Here is a 23,274-nt window from a genome sequence, read left to right on the forward strand (position 1 = left end):
CTTGTTTGGTTCTTTGAAATCGCGTGATGCGTGGCCGGGGAACGTGCGGAGCCAGGTGTAATTTGCGGAGCCAAAAGACTAACGGAGCACGCCGCTTCGAACGCTGGCGAGGGAGGCAGGGAGGGAGGGAGGGCGGGCGGCGTGGGCGGTTGTGACATCTCGACCCCCTTTTGAAGTCGAGCTCTGAGATGGACACGCCAGCCGCGCTGTGCAGGGGGCACGCAGGGCTTTGCTTGCTTCCAAAAAAAAATCTCACAAAGTTCAGTTAAAAATATTCAGTAAAAAATCCACGAAGTGTTCTTGAATGTATTGCTGCAGTGGTCTCTCTGCTGCGATGTGTGTTGAACTTCTGTCGCACCGCACGTAGCCAACCGCGCTAATCGATGGGCCATTGCCCGAGACATCTCGGATTCCTTTTTAAAAAATGTTGTACCTCTCTTTAGGACAGTGTAATCGATGAGTGGAGATTTTTGTCATCTGTGGCGGGTTACAACTTGTGATCCAAGACTTTGGAGGCGAGGGCTCGTGGACAAAACACATTTGCGAAACTCTCAAAAGCCACCCCGGCTTGCAGGTTTGGCAATCAGACTGCCAACCTCATTTGTGCAGAGCTTTTGGTGCTGTCCCCTATTCACACGCTCTTTCTCCAGGTGCTCCGGTTTCCTCCTACAAGCCGAACACTTATTAATAGGATTGTCCAAACATCCCGATAATGTAGGAGGGCCCCTGCCAAGAAATAAAGTAATCTAGTTTCATATTCTTAGCTCTTTCGGTAAAGTCACGTTGAAGGGAAACAATAAAATATATAAAACACAATAAAATTATTTATATATATTTTATTATTTTATTGTTTCCCTTCAACGTGACTTTACCGAAAGAGCTAAGAATATGAATTACTGCAGTCACGAAAGCTTTAAATCAAAATTTTATCTAGTTTCAGTGAGGCTTTTTTTTGAATAAATAAAGGACATTGTTGTTAATTAAAAAAACTGAAACTAATACGTCGTTGAAATGAATTTCACATTTATTTCACGGAAATCTCCCCGTGTTATTAGATAATCAAATTACAGTCATTTGTGCTTCAGATATGTAATTGCCTTCATTTAAACACGTCACCATTAAACACTATCAATATTATAAAATAACAACCTTCACATTTAGGTTGGTACATTAAAATTCACAGCTTTTTAAGAATTGTATTGCATTGATTCTCAAGACGAGCAATTTTTGCTTATAGGTCAAGAAATACTGCATAGTGATACGTTGAAAATAAAATGTTAAGTCTCAGGAATACCGTTGCATTGGCAATAGAGTTGTAAACAAAATCTGCATACTGTAAGTAATCTCCAAAGCAAAGTTTGTTTCTCTAGTCCTCTTAATGTTCCAAGACAACACCTCAAGATGCAGAACCCTTAGTAAACATTATTGTTACATTAGTATTTGGCTTCTTTAAGGCTGACTTTCTTCACAAGTGAGACGCAAATGTGCATGAAATGCGGTCGCTCGTGTGAGCGAGCGATGTACGGAGAGCACACAAACTGAAGGACAGCGCTCATCCACAACGACGTTATGCGTGCAGCCCTGCCAATCCACTGCTGGATGAGGCCATCCGCATGTCATTAGGATTATTTGACCCTACTTCACCACGCTGGACAGTCCAGGTTAGTGGCGTCGAGCAAAACAGACGTGAGAGCATGACAATACCGTCATACAATGCACTGTGCAGCCCCGATGATGACCTATTTGTGCAAGGTGGTTCTCGCATACAAGCACTATCCAGGCACAAATTGGCGCTTAGATTCAGAGATGTGACGGGATGGGCGCATTGCAGGCGATTTGATCGTGGGTGCAACACGCCTGAATACATACATATTCTATGGGTCTCTCGGTAAAGTCACGTAGATAGCTTCAAAGAAAATAACTAAAAACCACGACGTTTTTTCCCCCTCCTCCTGATGACGACCGCTTGCGTTGCGGTCGAAACGTCGTAGTTTCTTTGTTATTTTCTTTGAACCTCTCTACGTGACTTTACCGAAAGACCCAAAGCATGTGAATTCCTGCAGTCGCAAAAGCTCTAAGTCAAGATTTGAACACGTACGGTCGGCGACGATGAATAAATTAAAAGTGGGGGCAAACCTGGCTGAATGACCCAGTGCCGTGAACCAGTCACGGCAAATGCGGGTAAGGCGACGGGCCGACGACGGAGAGCTCTGGCAAACCGGCACCGCTGTTTTGTCGGTGCCGCACTCGAAGCCGGGTGCACCGCGGCCATCCAGGCACTGGCGATGACGCGGCTACGCTGCACGGACGGTGGCGGCGGCCAGACAACACGTTTGGGCTCGAGATATTAACAAATTAAAGCACGCTCACAACTTGATGCCGCACACTTAGCATAACTGCTGAAAGTGAACTGTGGCATTGACGAATGTGTTGTGCTAATTGTAGGCGTGCAAAAGATTCAAATCCCTGCCCCCTCCCAACCCCCACAGTGATTTGATGAACGTTTCGGAGACACGATTCGATTCTGAAATAAGTTTTTGCACAGAGTTGAATGTAGCGGGCCACTAGTATCCGCAGGTGGGTCATGTGACTCATGAATGTACATCCCTTTAAGCCACAGATGGATGGTCTCCCCAAGCCGTGTCAGTCTTGGTGGTTGTTGGACAGCACTACATCACACGGGTCAATGTGGGTTGGTGAAGGGGGAGTTTCAGAATGTGCCACCAATGTCAACCGTGGCCGAGAATCAACTCGGATAAACCTGGTCCAGAGTGCAGTGCGCTAACGATTGCACCACAGATCCCCCTCCATGTTCCCATTGCATACAACATACATATGATTTTTAAAGTATTGATTCTTACACGTGATCATCATGATGAATGCTACGTAGTATTAAGAATCAATATTAATCAATGAATCGATATCTAGTTCTTTTACGCGTCGGGTTTTTTAGCATATAAAGGTGGTTGGAGTTTAATACAGCACTATAATCACATTTAAAATGTTATTTTTTTGGGATCTCGTCCATTCCCAAAGCTTTTTGAGCACCACTCTCACGTATACCATCACAACTTAGAATTGTAACACTGTAAATCCCCCCCCCACCACCCCCGGAGATTAAAAATGTAAAACTGCTGAAGATTGTCGTCAAGCTTAAGGCACTGATTGTAAAATCCCATGCAGAGCATTGCTCTGCATTTTGGTTCCTGACCAACGATTTGAAAGTGTTAAAGCTCCTCATTGTAGTACGTGGGTCGGGGCCACTGCAGCGCACCGAGGCTCTGCTCCTCCAGGGAATTCAGCTGCAGCGATGGTGGAACGGCATCGTGACAGCGGAGGGAGATGGAGGCGGCGATGAGCCCCATTCTCACGCACGAGTCCAGATCCCTCTGTGTGAGCAGCCCCGCGATCACACCAGCCACCAGGCTGTCGGAAAAAAATATACACCACAAAATGAGGGACTATCATCATCATTGTCCACCAATTTCGCGATAATCGTGATGATTCATCCAATACCACCAACTCAATCATCACAATCATCCGCTGCTACAAACTCCATCATCAACATCCACTATCACAGCTCCATCATCATCATCATCGATAACGATAACCATCATCTCTATCATCAACATACACTAATTCCATCAATCAACCATCATACTTCACCACAACGGCCAGTGTGGGTTACTTCTCTTCTAGATTTGAAGCTTTCGTGACTGCAAGCATACTCTTTGGTTCTATTCGGTAAAGTCACGTAGGTAAAAAAATAAAACAAAAATCACGACGTTTCGGCCACAACACAAGTAGCCTTCTTCAGGTGAAGGAACAGAACTGTCGGGACGACAGAGCTTCAATGAGTGTGGGTTACGTTGAGCGCTGGTGAACAGAAACAATTTAATGTCGCGGCTTAGCCAACGTGGAGCAAGAAAAATAAATAAAAAGTTGCGTGCAATGAGTCACGGTGCTTGTGCCATAGAGGCGAGTTCGAAAAAACGCTGTTTGTTTTGCCTGCAAGAGAGTCACCTCCTGACTCAGGGTTGGTGAGACACCACTGCAGACATCGCTGAAAGCTCAGCGGCGAGCATTGCCGCCTGTTGATGAAGTGTGATTCAAATCCGGAAAAAAAAGTACCCTCAAGTTTTACGGGAATGCTCTTATGTAACACACATCATACACTTAGTCTAAACAATGTGACCTTCCAGTTAAAATATATTGCCGTATGAGGTGATGCGTGACTGGAGTACAGCAATCTGAGGTCGGGTGATCAATCATGCAGACGATTCATACGCCGTGCAAATCCCAGCCTTCAGCGCTGCAAGGTGGCTGCAAGATGACAGTACAGCAAATGGGTTCTGGACCGGTCCATGTGACATTTTTAAAATATTAATTTCTCATAGGCATTGGTTTTCCCAGTTATTCTGGTTTTCACCTTACCCTCACAAGTGTAATGTAAGGATGTACTGCTGACATCAGTGATGTGCTTATATAGAGTGTGCTTATATCTGGCTTCTGTTACATATACAATACTCACTATTGAGTTGGGGAAAACGTCGCAATGTAGGACCTTCTAAAAAGTGACCTTGAGACTTAATGAGGCAGGCTTTCTTTATTAAGTGAAGAATGATTATTGTTAGTTTTTATTTCGATTTAAAGCTTTCGTGACTGCAATGATTCATCTTCTTTGGTTCATTCGGTAAAGTCACGTAGAATGAGAATAAAATAATAAATTGATAAAATAAAATAACACAATAATATTATCACGACGTTTCGGCCACAACACAAGCGGCCTTCATCAGGTGAAGGGGCGAGACTATCTGGTAGTACTTTATTTTAATCCAGCCAGGTGAACGTCTTCAAACTTCTTTCACACCCTATGTAGCTAACCGTGCAAATCGGAGGTGGCTCAGCAGTAGAGAGAGTGGCTCATAATCGAAAAGGATTGCGAGTTCAAATTCTGGTTGGAAGTTGGCTCAGCCCATCATCCCTCTGGAGTCGATAAAATAGGCACCACTTTGTGGGGAAGTCAATAGTGTTTTTTTTATGAGTTAAGATTCAGACAGATTCGAAGCTTTCATGACTGCAGGAATTACTCTTTGGTTCTTTCGGAAAAGTCACGTACAAAATCAAATCAAATAATAATAGAATACGACGTTTCGGTTGCAACACAAGCAACCATCATCAGATAAGAATTAATTATAAAACATGTTTGTCTTGGTGTGTGTCTCGCTGTGTGTCTTTGTGTGGGTCTCTCTCTGCATATGTCTGCCTATGCTGTTCCCGTGTCTGTGTTTTATCATTCTTACTTGATGATGGTTGCTTGTGTTGCAACCGAAACGTCGTATTCTATTATTATTATTAGATTTTATTTTCTACGTGACTTTACCGAAAGAACCAAAGAGTAATTCATAGACACGTGGAAGTTTAACCACTGCCCCAAGGCTGTAAACAGGATATGAGTACCACCTCAATGCTAATTTGAGAAATCAGCTTTGAAAAAAATCATTCATGAGATATCGCGTAATTGAACACACAAAACAATGATCACAGATGCCATAGCAAACCTCGTTGTTATGTGTCACCGGGTTGCAGGGCATTGTTCCATTTATTTTCACAGCTAAGCAAGGGCACTGTTTAAATACGGCAACATTTCCCTACGAACATACATCAGGAACACCCTTGTCAAGAATGCGGTCAATTATTATCAGAAAATGCATGTAAATATTAGGCCAGGCAAACATTTCTACGTGCAGTGCGCCTGGGAAAAGCCGCAGTGGCTGCTGGGTCAGCCTGTGGCACGAAGAGGATGCGTGCGAGCGGGTCTGTTTCGCGCGCCGCGCTGAGGAAAGAGCACTGAGCACACAACCGATGAAATCACGTGTCCTGCTCGGCACGGAGGTGGGGCCACCTGCGCCGTGGCGCAACATAGGGGCGCTCTTGCGTCTGATCGCCGTCGCGCTAACTCTTAAACGTCGCCACGTGCATTGGCGCAAGTCCGAGCGCTGGAGCGGCGGCGGCGGCATGCGTTGAGGCAGTGAGGCGGCCAGGCTGTATGTCATCATGTTTTCGTCATCAAAGAGGGAAAGAAAAAAATTATAAAATCTCTAAACGCATGCTGGTGATTTGTTTGAAAGGGATTTTTTTTTAATATATATAGCTAAAATATAATTTGCTGCTTATTCAACACGAATGTCGGATGTCTTAAGAGAGTCCATTATATGAGCAACCGGACATTTGCAGGGCACCTCATTTCCCGGTCCGCTATTCTCTGTCGCCATCACAAAAATTAAACGTCGCCTAAATTGTCTGCACGTTTCTTTCAGTGAAAGGCATTTTGACGGTTGTATTGGGGCAATGTCTGAAGCAGGCACCCCAAAGGCAAACCACTTAGAAAAATACGCAAAAAAAAAAACGATGCACGGCAGAGTTGGTGCTGCCATCAACCGTGCAGCAACCCGTTTCGGATTGCCGGCGGCAGTGGCACCGTAGGGCCCCAGCTGTGAACAGCGGTGGCGAGACCCAGGGGCCGGAATGCGGGCTACTTGGCACTGCAGAGCGAGGTCATCAGTCAGCCCCTCGGTGCGGCTGCTGAGCGTGGTCCGACTCCGCACGCAAGTCCCAGAAAGATTACCGAGAGTACGACAGCATTCACTTCAATACCAATTTCAACTTTTTACAACGTAAACAAGTGATTTCCTGTTCAGATAAGCATTGAGGCACTGGTGCTCATTTCTCATTTACAGCACTGAGTCAAGTGTTTGAAATCCCAGCATTCCTGTGGTGGGGGGTGAGCCTATCCATAGGAAAAAACACTGTGACTTCCCCATCACTGGTATTTATTTTATCGAGCCCCCAGATGAATGATGGGTTGAGTCAACCCCCAACTAGGATTTGAACTCATGACCTTCGGAGTACCAGCCGCTCGCTCCTGGCCGGATAACAACGTACACATGGTGTCAAGTTAAATCATTAACACCCAACCTAACCTTGTTACTCACGGGACATACGGTGGCCTTCAGACATTGGCCAGCAGCACGTGCGGAGTAGAAGTGTAGGGCATAGGCACAGTATGCAGCGTGGGCTCCACGCTGCCTGTACGTCATAGTGTGCGGGGGATGGCGGTGGAGGACCCGGTAGTGCAGTGGTCAGCACACTGCGCAACGAACCCTGCGATCCAGGTTCGACTCCCGTTCACGGCCAACATCAGTCATGAATATCTGAACCAGTGCTGGGGCCAGCCCTAGGTCGATTCAGCCTATAATGAGTACCTGGAACGCTGTTTAAGCGTCAACACCGGGGAGACAAAGGTGGTCCAGCGTGGTGCTGGCCACCCACTCCGTCGTGTGCGTGCCGTGCCGGCCTTCTTAGGGGCCCACGAGCAGCACTTGCCTAAACAGTCTGTTAAAAAGGCTCTTAATGGAGATCTTTGTCGGTGGTGGTGACGGTAGTGGCGGGCGCACCTGTCTCCTGCCCCAGACACGCTGAGGATGTCTCCGGCACACACGGGCAGCGCCGGGTAATGCACGCACCGCATCACCGCCCGCGGCCGCTCCACGCTCACCGCCACCTGTGGCACAACACAGGCCGGGGCACCTGTCGATCAGAACATCTGCGAATGCGTCCAAAGTCACGCACCTGATATAAATTAGACATTCCAATTAATGTATCGACTGTTCTGAAGTCAAACATGAACCTTTATAAGTATAAGCATTGAAAACGTATACTGCTGTATTAAAGAAGAATAACAAAACCCAACAATGGTAGAAGAGATTTCGGTAAAAAATTACCAATGGGTTGGTGTAGTGGCACAATGTATCGTGCAATGCGCTATGAACCCATTAACCCGAGTTTGATTCCTGACAACGGTTAACATCGGTGGCGAATATCTGAAGTGAACTGCTCCTGCTCCCCCCCCCCCCAATCTACTCTCTCTTCGCCAGCCGGCACTGACACACAGCGCGATGAAGTATGGTCAAACAACCCCCACGAGACTGAGGCAACGTGGGGAGGAGGCCTTCGTCCACCAATGGATTGACAAAGAACTGGGTGTTAGTTTCACTAACAACAGACTCCCCGTTGAAGAAGTTAACGATGTTGTTGATCATGATGATCACAACGACGACTCCACAAACCTGCCCTCCGCGTGGCACATCGTCCTCCGCGGTGGCGCCGAGCGCTCCCTGCAGCAGCGGTGGGGTGGCGACCCCCGGCCGTGACGCCAGCAGTACACCGTGCCGCCCCATGGTCACCAACACCAGCGCCAGGTGTCGCAGCAGCGGGCGGCAGAGGCTGCGTGCGAGCGCGACGGCAACGCTCGTGTCCTTTGGGGGCGGCCCTGGTTGTTAAGGAGACACGGTCGAGTCCTTAAACGCTACATGAAACACCTGACCCGTCTCTGCCATGCAGGTAATGGGGATTCATGCAATGCTTTAGAGGCAAGATGGGGTGATTTGTCAATAATAATAATGATGATTGAGAATCTGTAATGGACGGGCGCAGTTCTTGTTCACGCTCGGAGAGAAAGAGTGTTTCAATAGAAAGAGTGTTTCAATAGAAAGAGTGTTTCAACAGGCACGGGAAACTACAGACAAGCGGGAAGGCAGCCAGAACTGATGCCAGTCGTTTCCCAACCTCTGTGGTTCTATATTTGGATGATTGGCCAACTCCATTAACGAGCATTTACAGTGAGGGAAAAACGTATTTGATCCCCTGCGATTTTGTACGTTTGCCCACTGACAAAGAAATGATCAGTCTATAATTTTAATGGTAGGTTTATTTCAACAGTGAGAGACAGAATAACAACAAAAAAATCCAGAAAAACGCATGTCAAAAATGTTATAAATTGATTTGCATTTTAATGAGGGAAATAAGTATTTGACCCCCTCTCAATCAGAAAGATTTCTGGCTCCCAGGTGTCTTTTATACAGGTAACGAGCTGAGATTAGGAGCACACTCTTAAAGGGAGTGCTCCTAATCTCAGCTTGTTACCTGTATAAAAGACACCTGTCCACAGAAGCAAGCAATCAATCAGATTCCAAACTCTCCACCATGGCCAAGACCAAAGAGCTCTCCAAGGATGTCAAGGACAAGATTGTGGACCTACACAAGGCTGGAATGGGCTACAAGACCATTGCCAAGCAGCTTGGTGAGAAGGTGACAACAGTTTGTGCGATTATTCGCAAATGGAAGAAACACAAAAGAACTGTCATTCTCCCTCGGCCTGGGGCTCCATGCAAGATCTCACCTCGTGGAGTTGCAATGATCATGAGAACGGTGAGGAATCAGCCCAGAACTACACGGGAGGATCTTGTCAATGATCTCAAGGCAGCTGGGACCATAGTCACCAAGAAAACAATTGGTAACACACTACGCCGTGAAGAACTGAAATCCTGCAGCGCCCGCAAGGTCCCCCTGCTCAAGAAAGCACATATACATGCCAGTCTGAAGTTTGCCAATGAACATCTGAATGATTCAGAGGACAACTGGGTGAAAGTGTTGTGGTCAGATGAGACCAAAATGGAGCTCTTTGGCATCAACTCAACTCGCCGTGTTTGGAGAAGGAGGAGGAATGCTGCCTATGACCCCAAAAACACCATCCCCACCATCAAACATGGAGGTGGAAACATTATGCTTTGGGGGTGTTTTTCTGCTAAGGGGACAGGACAACTTCACCGCATCAAAGGGACGATGGACGGGGCCATGCAGCGTCAAATGGGTCGTGGATTGGTATTCTAGCATGACAATGACCCAAAACACACGGCCAAGGCAACAAAGGAGTGGCTCAAGAAGAAGCACATTAAGGTCCTGGAGTGGCCTAGCCAATCTCCAGACCTTAATCCCATAGAAAATATGTGGAGGGAGCTGAAGGTTCGAGTTGCCAAACGTCAGCCTCGAAACCTTAATGACTTGGAGAAGATCTGCAAAGAGGAGTGGGACAAAATCCCTCCGGAGATGTGTGCAAACCTGGTGGCCAACTACAAGAAACGTCTGACCTCTGTGATTGCTAACAAGGGTTTTGCCACCAAGTACTAAGCCATGTTTTTCAGAGGGGTCAAATACTTATTTTCCTAATTAACATGCAAATCAATTCATAAAATTGTTTTACAAGCGTTTTTCTGGATTTTGTTGTTGTTATTCTGCCTCTCACTGTTCAAATAAACCTACCATTAAAAATGTAGACGTATCATATTTTTGTCAGTGGGCAAACGTACAAAATCAGCAGGGGAACAAATACTTTTTTTCCCCTCACTGTATACTCGCGAGAGAAAACCTGAGTAGCCTGGAAATGTATCCACGTACTGTACTGCCATACCCTGGTAAGCCAGGAGATGGTGACCTCGACGTCAACGGGTAGGGAGTTTCAAAAATTTCGAGTGACCCACCAACCCTGGCCTCCACGGTGCAGATTACGGGTGTGCGCCATTAGCACCCAGCTGGATGAGGGCCTCCGCAAGCCTTGTCACAATTAGAGGACTCACGGCGGACTTATGATGAGTGAATTGCAGCTGAAGAACGCTGAAGCAATTTTGTTCTTGGAGTACAGCAAAAGCACAAAAACAACAAAGATAAATGCGTGAAACACATTAACAATAAGTTAAGGGAAAGTGATAGCGTCAAACTCGTCACATCGTGGCATTGAATATGGAATAGTTTGGTGAAAAAATTATATTGCGGCAAACTCAACTCTTCAATAATAAGACAGACACGAACTGACAAATAGGTAGATACACGTAGGATCTGCTATATGCGAGAGAGCAACTTTAATCGTGCAATTACTGTAAAAAGCGTTTCCTGTGCTTGCTGGCCGGAATGCCTCCCTCGCAACAGAAGGTGAATACAACATCAGAATTGGATGACCGGCACGCAAGCCGGAGCTGAGTTCACATTCCTCAACACTTAGAATAGGACGATTTTTTGCAAAAAGGGCCCCGCATTGATTGGCCTCTGTTTGTCATCAGCCCGCCTTAGAAATTATCTTAACCTTTTGTCAGCGCAAGAGAGAGACGTGAACGGTTTTTCCACAACGGTCCTGTCACTTACAAGCGAAACAGTCTGTGAAGTACAGCCTCTCAGCATGAATTAGGTTTGCCATTTTAAACAAAACCACTTTAATGCGGTTGAAGTATGTTGAATATATAGTCGGCAGTCACGATACATTCCTAGGATGGGAGTTAAAGGTTACATGTCAAGAATTAAAAATCAAATGCCTTTCAATGGGGTTGCTGCAAACCCTTTCGTGAACTAATCATGAATCTGCCTATGACTCGCTGACATGTGTACAAATATACTCCTATACATGTACATATATTAACTCGCACATATCATTTTGATTTAAAGCTTTCGTGACTGCAGGAATTCTTGGTTCTTTCGGTAAAGTCACGTAGAATGGAAACAATAAAATAAAAATATAAAACAATAAAATTCTCACGACGTTTCGACTGCAACACAAGCAATCATCATCACACCTGATGATGATTGCAATCATCATCATGTTTGTAAAACCCTATTGGTGACTATCAGGTGGAGTGTTGATGCAATGGTTAGTACATCTGGTGACCTAAGTTGAATTCCTGGCCACGGTTTAACCTCAGCAGCGAGTGATATATGAACTGGGGCTGAGTTCCTCCTTCATCACTGAGCTGGCACTACCGCGTCCCTGACTGTAAGTCCAGGATTGAGCCACCTATGATTCAAAACGGGTCCTCAAGTGCAGTGAGCTGATGGGCTCAGCCAGGTCACCAACGACAGCGAATGTCCAGCTGTGATAATGAAAGAAATTATCTGTTTGACTGCGATGCCATGAACATTTCTCTGCAGCAGGGTTTGCAGAATGTGCTTCCCCTGGTGCGTGGATAAAAGTGGTGACTTTGAGGGCTCTCAAATGCCGTTTTATGGTATCTCTTTATCACAGGCCGTTGTCTAACAATGAGTGGCACTGTGCTGCAGGAGTTTGGAATGGCTACTTCATTTCATGCCAAGATGCAAATGATCAATATTGGACTAAAACTGGGAATGTATAGCATCCCTAGTATGGGTAAGTGGTCGTTTGAAGAGATTGTAGAAGTAGTTCTGTGATATTTCCTTCTGCGGGCCATTCTCTAACAGGGGGCGATGCATTTCTCTGAGTTCCAAATTAACGTTTCTTCATCTCATGAGATGATTAGCACAACTGGAACAAAACTTCCGTGAGGCACATTTCTTAAACAACGAAGATAACTGCTTATGTATAATGAACTTCTTTCATAACGTACGCACGTAGCCAAGCGTGCTAATCGGAGGTGCAGAAGGAACTCTGGTCCGCACCTCCGATTAGCACGGTTGGCATCTTGACATGAAATTAAGTACATATGGGTGAATCTGCCTCATTAACATTGTTTTCATCTGTAACACCCTCCTTAGGGACTCTGGCATAGAAACCTCACTTTAGCGGGAATGGAGCACCTTAGCCACAAACTGAAAGGGAAGGAATTGGAATATGAGGATAAATAGTCACTGCTTCAGCTGAACCCAGCATGAAGAACCGGACAAACGGGGGGCTGGGGGTGGGAGGTGGACTTGAGACGCAGCCACATTCCCGCAAACGCATAGTGACCGTTGGTTAGACCCGAGCATCGTGTTGATGTTACTTTATTTTTCGATTTTGTTGTATTACATTATCCCCCCCCTCCCCCCCCCCATATAAATACACGACACACGATGACCGTCGCCCCCACGGTGGTGGTGTGACGGATCCAACCTTCCCCTTATAGGTCTCATACCCGTAAACGCGATGGCTTTGTATCGCTGCCCGTTTGCTTTACAGGTATACCTCGCGAAGGACTGTACGGTTTGGTTATTGTAAAATTTAAAAAATAATGCTTTGGGCCCTGGATTGTTGTACAAATTAAAAATTGTGACTGCATTGACAGTCACAAATAACAACTCTCATTCGTCCGGAGGAATGTTCTATCCGCTAAGATGACCATTGTATATTTTTTTCAGTTTGAATGACAGATATTGTAGGAGTTTCTCACCGTCAGGTGTGGCGAGACCTAGTGCGCTGTTCATGGCCAGCAGCTCAGCGAGGTTTGGAGAGGTCACGCTGAGACCCCTCCAGCTGCCGGACAGGAATGGCTTCTTGGCTTTGTCGATATCGGTCGGCTCAAACCAGACTACACCGGGAGGCAGGGGAGTGGACATCGGTCATCACGACAGCGCACCACGGTAATTAATGGGATATAAATAAGGGCAGGAGTAATGCTATAGGGGCAATTCCACAAAGTAGGCAAGCACACAGTGAACATTCCAAAACAATCCTAACAATACATTATAATTTTGCAGATTGTTATCAATAGAACCATGTAGGTTTTCACGATTGTGCTGTATGGCTCTCTGCTGTTGTTTTCAAACGAGACGCCGCACAACCCGAAAACAGTTCAGAAAAATATCCATCCTCTCGTAAAATGTGGCTTCTTTATTGAATAAGTCAGCGGTCTGACACTTTAGTGAAATGAACTGCAACATCGCCATCTCACATCGGGTGGAAGAGTCAGTTCAACCGAATTTGTCCAACAGCGTATTTCAAAAGCAATTATGCCTTACCAAGAAAGGTGGACAATACATTTTTAACGAAATTGCCATCCTAATAGATGGGCATACTATGTCCAAGTAAAAGGCCAATTCTTGAACATATTAATAGGCGCCCGCATCTTTAGTGGTGCCCGAAATGTACATTTCCCCGCTCCAGCTTTCCGTCATTAACCGCAAAATCTCCCAGCACACAGCACGCTGGCGGTCCCTACCCGGAACGCCGCGCTCTTTGCCCACGCCGCACACGTAGTCAATGGTGGAGACGGGGAGGTTCCCGTCCACACAAACGATGCAGGCGGAGCCGATCTGCTGCTCGAACCCCTGCACCTGCGCCCCCGGGGAACAGACGGGCTCGCATCGCTCGAGACACCACAATGACAGACGCACAGGCGCAGCCGTGCAAGGCATGGCTGGATGTACAAGTGGGCAGCGATTCACCTCCCCCCCCCCCACCCCCCACCTACGAGCCTGCTTATGTTCTACGCTTAAAACCCATCTGTTCTCCCAGGCCTATCTTACTACTGCTACTCCATGCCCCCGCCCCTCCAGCTACAGCCAGGCCTTCCCCAACCCTTCCTTGACCTCTCTCCACGTCCTGGTCCTTCCCCCACACATCCAGTTAGCACGGTTGGCTACGTACAGTGCGAAAAGTTAAACATACATACATACGTAAAAAGAGATTCATTGTTCAAATAATCACTGGGGCACTGGTTCTCATTTCCCATTCACAGCCCTGAGTCAAGTGGTTGAAATTCCACACTCCTACGGAGGGGGTGAGCCTATCCATAGGAAAACCACCCTTGACTTCCTGACAATTGGTATCTATTTTATCGACCCCCAGAGGGATGATGGGCTGAGTCAAGCCGCAATGAGGATCTGAACTCATGACCTTCGGATTACCAGCCGCTTGCTTCACCTTAACAACTCCCACCTGTTCTCCTGTCACCATAACGACTCCACCACTTTTCATAACCCCACTCTTCAGTTCAACGACTATCGTCCTACGTGCAATTTCATCATTGTTGCAAAGCACCTTGGGGTAAGACGCTATATAAATCTATGTAAGATAATACGAATTGTCACGATTTTGGGGTCACGATTCGATTTGAATAGCGACTTTTCTTTGACACTGTGGCGAGTATTGCGCCCCTCGTGGCTGTAGGGGTCACGTGGACTGAAGACATACTGTACAACATACAAGAAGTGAAAAACAAAGGTGGCCGTTCAGCAGTCAGAGCGCTAGGCCGGCTTCGTCGAGATTCTAAGTTCGAATCCTGGCAGCCGCCTGTGATTAAACTTGGTTCTTAAGTGTAGAGAGTTGATGGTCGGTCTCAGCTCGGTCACGAAAGACCGCACAATAAAACCCATCACGTGCAATTTGGATCCGCACTAAATTTCCAGCTCGGAGAATGAAAAATATATCGCTTGACCATCCTGTCTGGGTGACAGGGCGGGTGGGAAAGTGCTGCCTCCAACTGGGTCAATCAGAAGTCACTTGAAGGGATCTCAAGAGGCAGCTCTGCGATATCGGGATTAATTCGGTGGAAAAAAGATAAATGAATGAAAACGGGAGTCTATAAACATCAATTCCTACACGCGTGGCTCGACTTTAAATCGGTAAATCGGTGCATTGTCACATGGATAAATACCCAGCTGGCCATCTCTCCACCCTCCCTTCAGCCGGCCGGGCAGCGATGACGGGCACCAGAGCAGGGCCCGCCCGCCCGCTGGCTCATGAAGGCCGTGCCCCAACGAGTTTAGGCCCTTCCCGCCCCCCCCCCCACCGCGTTGCTCACGTAGTCGTGGGTGATGCGCCGGTGGACGTCCATGTCGCCGATGCCCACGGTGAGCTCCCCCGCGTCGTCCAGCACCGCACAGTACGTTGCTGTGCTGGCGCCCGCCACCCGCGCGATCCCACTCGTATCCTGCGCCCGTCACGCACGGCCGTTAAGGGGCTCGCGTTAGAATGCGCGCCCGCAGAGCTCCGTGCCCGTCGCTCTCCTTCCGCGGGTGTCTAAATTCTCGCGTGTATACGTGTCTGTAGCCCATGAGCCAAGAGGGTTGGTAGGTAATCGCCTGGGGTGGCGAATGCTACTCATAGCTACAATTTAATGCAAGCTCACCATATACCGTTCATGGTCTGTTTTAAAAAAAACACATTTCATACGAACTTTATATTCCGTAGTCGTGTCATAGCACACATTTCTCCAAAATGTTTTTCCAAAAGAACTATATTGTCATGGTATCCTTCTTTTACTATTACCAGCTACTACAGTGACCTTGCTATCAAACGTATTTGTAATCCAGACTTAAAATGCTTCAAGAAAATAATTGTTGACATTTGCCACCCTGGGCGGTACCGATACGTTATTTTTGGACCAAGGGCTCAAGGGTCCTTTTCTCCATTTGCACAAGGCTCTATTTAAGTGTTCAGACAGCACAGTATATACTTAACATCTTCAATAGCTGATAATAACGTAATATTGCATGTAAAATAAGTATTCATCGCTTTGTCAATCCACTGGCGGATGAAGGCCTCTCCATCCCATTGGGTCCCTTGGGTTTAGTTTAATTGACTATACTTCACCACGCCGGTCAGTGCGAGTTGAAGACAGAGGGCATAGACGTGGGAGCGTACAATTGCAACATTTGATTTTGTGGTACTGCCATCTGCTGCCGACAATAGAGCCCGTGTGGAAAATTATGATACCGATACAATTCACATGCCCAATATCAAAATTAACCGGGTAGTGGCGGGTTTAACAACACATTTATATGTACGCGATCTAACCCAAAAAAAACCTATGTTATGGATCAAAATGACAGCAAGAGGCGTTACATGTGATGTGCAAAACTATTGATGAGTGGTCATGATGCATGGATTAATTGATATGACTATATTTTCACTCTCACAATCCATGCATTCAAAGTGGGTATAATAATCAATCATTTTTGTGTATGTTGTATATAATTGGTTCACATTAACTGAGTTAACAGAGCTGATTAGGTTTTTTGCGAAAACAATTAAACGTCCTCGCGGCTCTCTCAACAAACTTTTACAAATGTCTATTTTGCTGGTTAACCTGTGTATGCCTATTAATGCCGTATTAATATTGATTTGATGTATTAACCAATACGATGGATTGTATTCTCATTTGTTGACAAGCGTTTGTACTGCTGTAGGAAGCCAGTCCATCACGCACCATGTGGCTGCTGTTGGAGATCAGCGTGCGGGCGAGATCGTCTTCGCCCACGGCCGAGATGAACAGGGGATTCGTCCCCAGCCGTGCCAGCCCATCTGCACAACACACAGCCTGATGATATGTTTCCATTGCCAGGAGAGAAACCAGACCCGAGCCAGGAACGGCCCAGCTTGGTTAGTTTCCTGTCCAAACCGCCTTGTGGTGCCATCAACTTTGCCCCTCCCATTATATCCCCCCCCCCATTCCTACCCAATGTCCTGCCCCTTACCCTGTGCAGCCGGAGAGGAAGTCATCATATATTTTTTAAACCAAATTCAACATATACTTGAGGGACAATTTGCCATTACGGGGGTCCCCTTGGCATAATAATAAAAAAAACCTTTCAGACATTTCTTTACATTATGGGCACAATATGTATTATTAAGACGTAGGTTTTCACAGCTAATATTGTGATTCATACTACTTGGCCTAATGCAAAAATCTATTATGCCAACTCAAACAACGATCTATAGAGAGGGAAAAAAGTATTTGATCCCCTGCTGATTTTGTACGTTTGCCCACTGACAAAGAAATGATCAGTCTATAATTTTAATGGTAGGTTAATTTGAACAGTGAGAGACAGAACAAAAAAATCCAGAAAAACGTTTGTCAAAAATTTTATGAATTGATTTGCATTTTAATGAGGGAAATAAGTACTTGACCCCTCTGCAAAACATGATTTAGTACTTGGTGGCAAAACCCTTGTTGGCAATCACAGAGGTCAGGCGTTTCTTGTAGTTGGCCAACAGAATTGCACACATTTCAGGAGGGATTTTGTCCCACTCCTCTTTGCAGATCTTCTCCTTAAGTCATTACGGTTTCGAGGCTGACGTTTGGCAACTCGAACCTTCAGCTCCCTCCACAGATTTTCTATGGGATTAAGGTCTGGAGACTGGCTAGGCCACTCCAGGACCTTAAAGTGCTTCTTCTTGAGCCACTCCTTTGTTGCCTTGGCCGTGTTTTGGGTCATTGTCATGCTGGAATACCAATCCACGACCCATTTGATGACTATGGTCCCAGCTGCCTTGAGATCATTGACAAGATCCTTCCGTGTAGTTCTGGGCTGATTCCTCACCGTTCTCATGATCATTGCAACTCCACGAGGTGAGATCTTGCATGGAGCTTCAGGCCGAGGGAGATTGACAGTTCTTTTGCGTTTCTTCCATTTGCGAATAATCGCACCAACTGTTGTCACCTTCTCACCAAGCTGCTTGGCAATGGTCTTGTAGCCCATTCCAGCCTTGTGTTGGTCTACAATCTTGTCCCTGACATCCTTGGAGAGCGCTTTGGTCTTGGCCATGGTGGAGAGTTTGGAATCTGATTGATTGCTTCTGTGGACAGGTGTCTTTTATACAGGTAACAAGCTGAGATTAATTAGGAGCACTCACTTTTAAGAGTGTGCTCCTAATCTCAGCTCGTTACCTGTATAAAAGACACCTGGGAGCCAGAAATATTTCTGATTGAGAGGGGGTCAAATACTTTTTTCCCTCATTAAAATGCAAATCAATTTATAACATTTTTGACATGCGTTTTTCTGGATTTTTTTGTTATTCTGTCTCTCACAGTTCAAATAAACCTACCATAAAAATTATAGACTGATCATTTCTTTGTCAGTGGGCAAACGTACAAAATCAGCAGGGGATCAAATACTTTTTTCCCTCACCGTATATATTTTACGCTGTGATTCTTTCAAGAAAAAACATGCTCCTGAAGTTGGCCTAATTGACAAGACGTCGTCGGACACGCGTGCCATTTCCACGTCGACGGTCTGATGTAACACGACTGTTTTCGAGGGTGACTGAGGTGAAGGTCTTAAATCTCTCCTTTGGAAGTGAGCCGCACTGCCCACCGTGTGACATGGTCCAGTTGGGACTGGCTTAGCCAGGGCAGGTATGGTACGGCTGGAGGAGAAATGCGGGCCGAGCCCACTTGTCTGATTTATCAACTGGGCTAGACTGCTTTGCATTGCTCATGGGAATGTGGCATGAGTGTCCCTGATCTGTCTCGGCAGAGTTTTATTGGCAGGGATGGATCAAAGTAATTGGAGAGTCCTGCCAGTTCTAGATTTAAAGCTTTCGTGACTCCTAGGATCCATACTCTTTGGTTCTATTGGGTAAAGTCACGTAGGTGAAAATAAAATAACAAAAAATCACGACATTTCGGCCACAATACAAGCGGCCTTCATCAGGTGAAGGGACGAGACTGTCCAGCGCTGTCCTCCAGACAGTCTCGTCCCTTCACCTGATGAAGGCCGCTTGTGTTGTGGCCGAAACGTCGTGATTTTTTGTTATTTTATTTTCACCTACGTGACTTTACCCAATAGAACCAAAGAGTATGAGTCCTTCCAGCTCACCTGCAAGGTTCCTCCCAACACCGCCAAACGACTGGCGCACCGTGCCGTAGTTTGTCTGGCCACCAAACTGCATGCGCGCGTGCACGACAGTGGAAAGGAATTGCAACAGGTATGCAAGCTGATGACCAATAGGAAACGCCGAGCATTATAATAGACAGAAGTTAATTACAATGACAGTCATCTTATGTTATTTTTTTAATTGATCCACATCATAAAATTTACCCGAAAATACTCCTGTTATCCACTTTTCCATTCTTCCTAATATCCGTGTTTTTTCATGGATGAGTTTTCAGATGGAAAACTCATCCTAGTATTTCCTTTGATAGGAGAGGAATCTGGTAGTGGTTACCACTGACACTAAATTTATCTGATGTGATGAATTTCACAATTATGCACAATTACCCACAGATAAGGTCACCCGGAAGTAGGTTCACACGTGCTAAATTCATCAAATCATGTGTTTATCTGCATGTGATCACGGACAAAAACAAGATAGTGCAATGCACTAACAACATTCCCCACATCACTCTAGAAATAACATGCTGAAGATTTGTAAAAAGCTTATTCGTGAGGTATTAACATATATCCATTGCTCACAAGCAAGCTCACCTGAATATTGCTGGATTTTATTTTTGCAACAAAGTCCACGTTACAGCCTCCAATAACCACCTTCCACACACACACACACACGTGCACATACAAAATCACATGCCTGTTCCTTCATAAGAACTACAAAAACACCACCGATTTATCCGCCGGGGCAAACATCACTGGTATTTAAGTCGTGAATGCGCATACGAGTCCAATAAAGAAACGTGTAAACAACGTTCATCGATCGCCTAGAGCACGCACCGGCCTCAAATTATTTTTGTCCTGCTCTTTAGGAAGAGCGCGGAGGGTGCTCCGTCCACTGGGTGCCCCATGCTGCTTCTCCGACAGCTTGCAGGCGATCCCCGCTCCAACATCCGCGTTGTTCTTTATCAGCGCGATGTCTGAACGGTCGTCAGGGTAGAGAAACGAGACGCTTCACGTAGAGCGAGGCCGTGCCGCTCCTGCTGCTGCGTCCGTGGTTGTGCCCGCGTGGCTCTGCCGAAGAAGATCTCCCAGAGAGCGGCGCGAATCGTCGGGACGTAAAACCGTACGAGGCACAGTGCACCCTGAAGACACACAGCGGCGAGTGACCAAATTGCCCGTGTGGCTGCACCTTGTTTAGAGTGGGTGCAAACACTCGGGGAGGCAGCAAAACCCAATGTTAAACAAACTCACACAAATATTAAACGCAAGTGTGGTGAGCTTACTGCGTGTTTGGGAGCGCTGCTATATGATGCTCTAACAGCAGAGGGCGAGCTTTATGTAAATCAAACTGCTTTCGCACCATACGTAGCCAACCGTGTTAATCGGAGTGTGGGGGAAGGACAACAAATTAAACACAAAAAGCAGTTATGAAGAAATCAGTTTTCAATCCAGATGGCTTCCTAATATCGGACGGAAGAGCATTCCAGACGGCTGCAGATGTGCGTACACTTTATACACGAGCACTACAACATCACCCTCAATGTCTTCACCAACCTCTTCACTCCCCTTCTCTTAAGTTCCTCTCTGTCAAGTGCCTTGCCATTTTCAAGATCTTTCATGGACTCACTCCTGTATACCTTTTCCCTCTCATTTCACTCCACTCCCCTTCACGTCTTCTCTGCTCCAGTAGCCGAGGCATTATATCAAAATCGTCTCATCAAGCTCCGCTAAAAGGGAGGTCCCTCCTTCTCTGCTGTTGCTTCTTGGGTCTGTAACTCCTTCTCCCTTGTCATCAGCGTTGCCAACTTCCTGTTCATGTTCAAGTCAAAGGTCAAGACCTGCCTCGTCTCATCTGTGTGTCCTATCTATGAAATGTCTTAAACATACCTTTATACAGCAGTTCCCCAGAATGCACGTCTTACTTTTATAGAGCATCCTGAGATTCAGCTGCATTTGGATGCTATGTAAATCCAAATTGCATTGTATATTATGTTGTTTCGGATTTACATCTGGCATGGAGCACAAGGTTAAGCTGATTGTATGCACTGTATGCTGAACTTCTTTCGCACCAACAAGGATACTGGCTTCAAGAGACTGCCCTTGTGTGAGCTCGTTAACTCGCCGCAAGATGAAGGGTGTTACTTCCTTTCCCACGATCTGTTGTTCCCTGTAAAAGGTGAAAACATTAACGGTCATATTTATCCTGTGGTGAATTACACAACATATGTTGCATCAAGCTGATAGCCCATGTTTTTGTCTAGCTCAAATATATATAAAAGTCACTTTCAGACATTTTTCACTTTGCAAGTCAAAACAAAGACTTTGCAGGACATGTAACAGGGGCGTCCCAAATGTGAAGATAGAGGCCGACTGAAGTGTTCTCGGAAGTAGCTCTTTGACGTTATCTTCCGGGGGCCGATCTCTGACACAGGGCGATGCAATGCTAGATGTTGACAATGGAAATTTCTATGTCCCATGACAAGATGCCATTGGCAAAAATGTAGAATTACAGAAACTGTAAACATGTTAAGATTCAAAATCTCCCACAGTGATGCTATACATTATGAGTCATGGTCACAACTTGGATTAAAATAAATATAATCTACTATTATGTCGGACTTTTAGCATCTCGTTTGTATTGGTTGTAAAAAAATTTGTCTAATTTGAACCAATGTTTCTGCACCATTATCGTAAATTTAACATATGGATATAATTACCTGAGTTTATCAGTAATGTCTTCTCATCCGCACAAATTTCTGCACATATTGTGAGTGGAAGAACCGATATTAATCAGTGAATCGATGTTATGACTAATTACCTGTCATGCAATCAGAGGGAAACTACTACGTAAGTTTTGCACGGTTGTGTCGTGCAGGTCTGCAGTGTTCAGGTTGTAATGTGTATTCTTCAGCACGATGTCCGACGTTTCACGGGACATGCTTGCAGCTTCTTCAGGACCTGAACAGAGCAGCTCACGCCCTGCGTAATCGAGGAATAACGTGAGCTGTTGTTTCGTTCCTGAGGAAGCTGCCAGCACGTGGTGCGAAACGTCCGACATTGTGCCGAACAGCGCGCGGTACAATCGGAAAACGCATCGGAGAGCTACGTCAGAGGGATGCCTGACGGAACAGACGCACGTGGCTTCTCGCAGGGCCTGCTGGATGGCTGCCTCGATGAGCTGCCCCTCCACGGCGTGCCGCTCTGGCACGGGCACCGCAATCAGCACTCCGCTGCCCAACCCCAACCTCAGCCCGCTCGCTGCACAGAGCACACGGGGGACATGCACGCTCGACCAGTGGTGATGACATAGCGTCAACAGGAATAACAAGTTCGAGGTAACCGAATTTACACCGGCAGTGTTTGCTGGCGGTGCAGCGGCAATACCCGCTCGCCAGGCAATAGAGACCTTCTACTGAGCGATGATTTTTGCGGATTATCTCCGTGGCCCGTTACCTATGAGCTCAGCGGCCTCCTCCTCTGTCTCCACATTATACGGAGATAGGAAGCCGCTTCTTGGTGTGAAGAAGGCAGGGAAGTCTCTGGAGGATCCGAATGTAGTGACACAGACGCCCTGAGTTTCCTGGTGAATAGCATGCACACATCGGTATAAGGCTGCAATGAGGTCAGAAACTGGACAACTCTATTTGTTCAAACTATGGGAGGTGCACAGTATCGAGCGATGACATTTCCATTCGAAACTTTGGAAACTAGCATTGCATCACCCTGTCAGAGAATGGCCCATGATGATGGCATCATGAAACTAGTTTAACACGTACGCTTTCGCGAACAATATCATCCGTAATAGAGGTTTTTTGGGTTAGACTGCGTAAATGTGTCGTTAAAACCCCCCACATTGTGCAAGAGCGCAGCTGCGTGGTCAACATATCTACGCCTCTATATAAGGAACGAAACAGTAAGACTTCTCCACAAATCTGGCTGTCGCCTGATGAAGCTAGTTGTAGTTACTGGCGAAACGTCGTACTCAGATTGTAAATGTTGTGGCCTGGCTCTCCAACACACCGGTGTTGCTGTACTAGTGACGAATTGGCCACGTTCTGTTTACGTGACAACCATCACTAGTTGGCTGTGTCGGGTGGT

The 23,274-nt window shown here is 46.3% G+C and overlaps 1 protein-coding gene across 2 annotated transcripts in view; it reads right to left on the minus strand.

Moving 5' to 3' along the window:
• Positions 1–1,006: 1,006 nt before the first annotated feature.
• The window catches only part of LOC116949333 (uncharacterized), a 29,591-nt gene continuing 7,323 nt past the window's right edge, over positions 1,007–23,274 (minus strand). For both annotated transcript variants that reach the window (XM_032966507.2, XM_076072084.1), the window contains 13 exons: positions 22,630–22,756; positions 22,314–22,434; positions 21,258–21,343; positions 20,014–20,153; positions 19,771–19,830; positions 19,162–19,228; positions 16,770–16,864; positions 15,363–15,491; positions 13,779–13,893; positions 13,011–13,148; positions 8,130–8,332; positions 7,458–7,564; positions 1,007–3,426 (listed from right to left, as the gene is read on the minus strand). In XM_032966507.2, coding sequence (XP_032822398.1) covers positions 3,228–3,426; positions 7,458–7,564; positions 8,130–8,332; positions 13,011–13,148; positions 13,779–13,893; positions 15,363–15,491; positions 16,770–16,864; positions 19,162–19,228; positions 19,771–19,830; positions 20,014–20,153; positions 21,258–21,343; positions 22,314–22,434; positions 22,630–22,756 — 1,587 coding nt within the window. In that variant the 3' untranslated portion in view covers positions 1,007–3,227. The remainder of the gene's footprint in view (positions 3,427–7,457; positions 7,565–8,129; positions 8,333–13,010; positions 13,149–13,778; positions 13,894–15,362; positions 15,492–16,769; positions 16,865–19,161; positions 19,229–19,770; positions 19,831–20,013; positions 20,154–21,257; positions 21,344–22,313; positions 22,435–22,629; positions 22,757–23,274) is intronic.

The sequence above is a fragment of the Petromyzon marinus genome, chromosome 36 (genome assembly GCF_048934315.1).
Source record: "Petromyzon marinus isolate PM22_M1 ecotype Great Lakes invasive population chromosome 36, UKy_Petmar_22M1.pri1.0, whole genome shotgun sequence".
Lineage (NCBI taxonomy): Eukaryota > Metazoa > Chordata > Hyperoartia > Petromyzontiformes > Petromyzontidae > Petromyzon > Petromyzon marinus.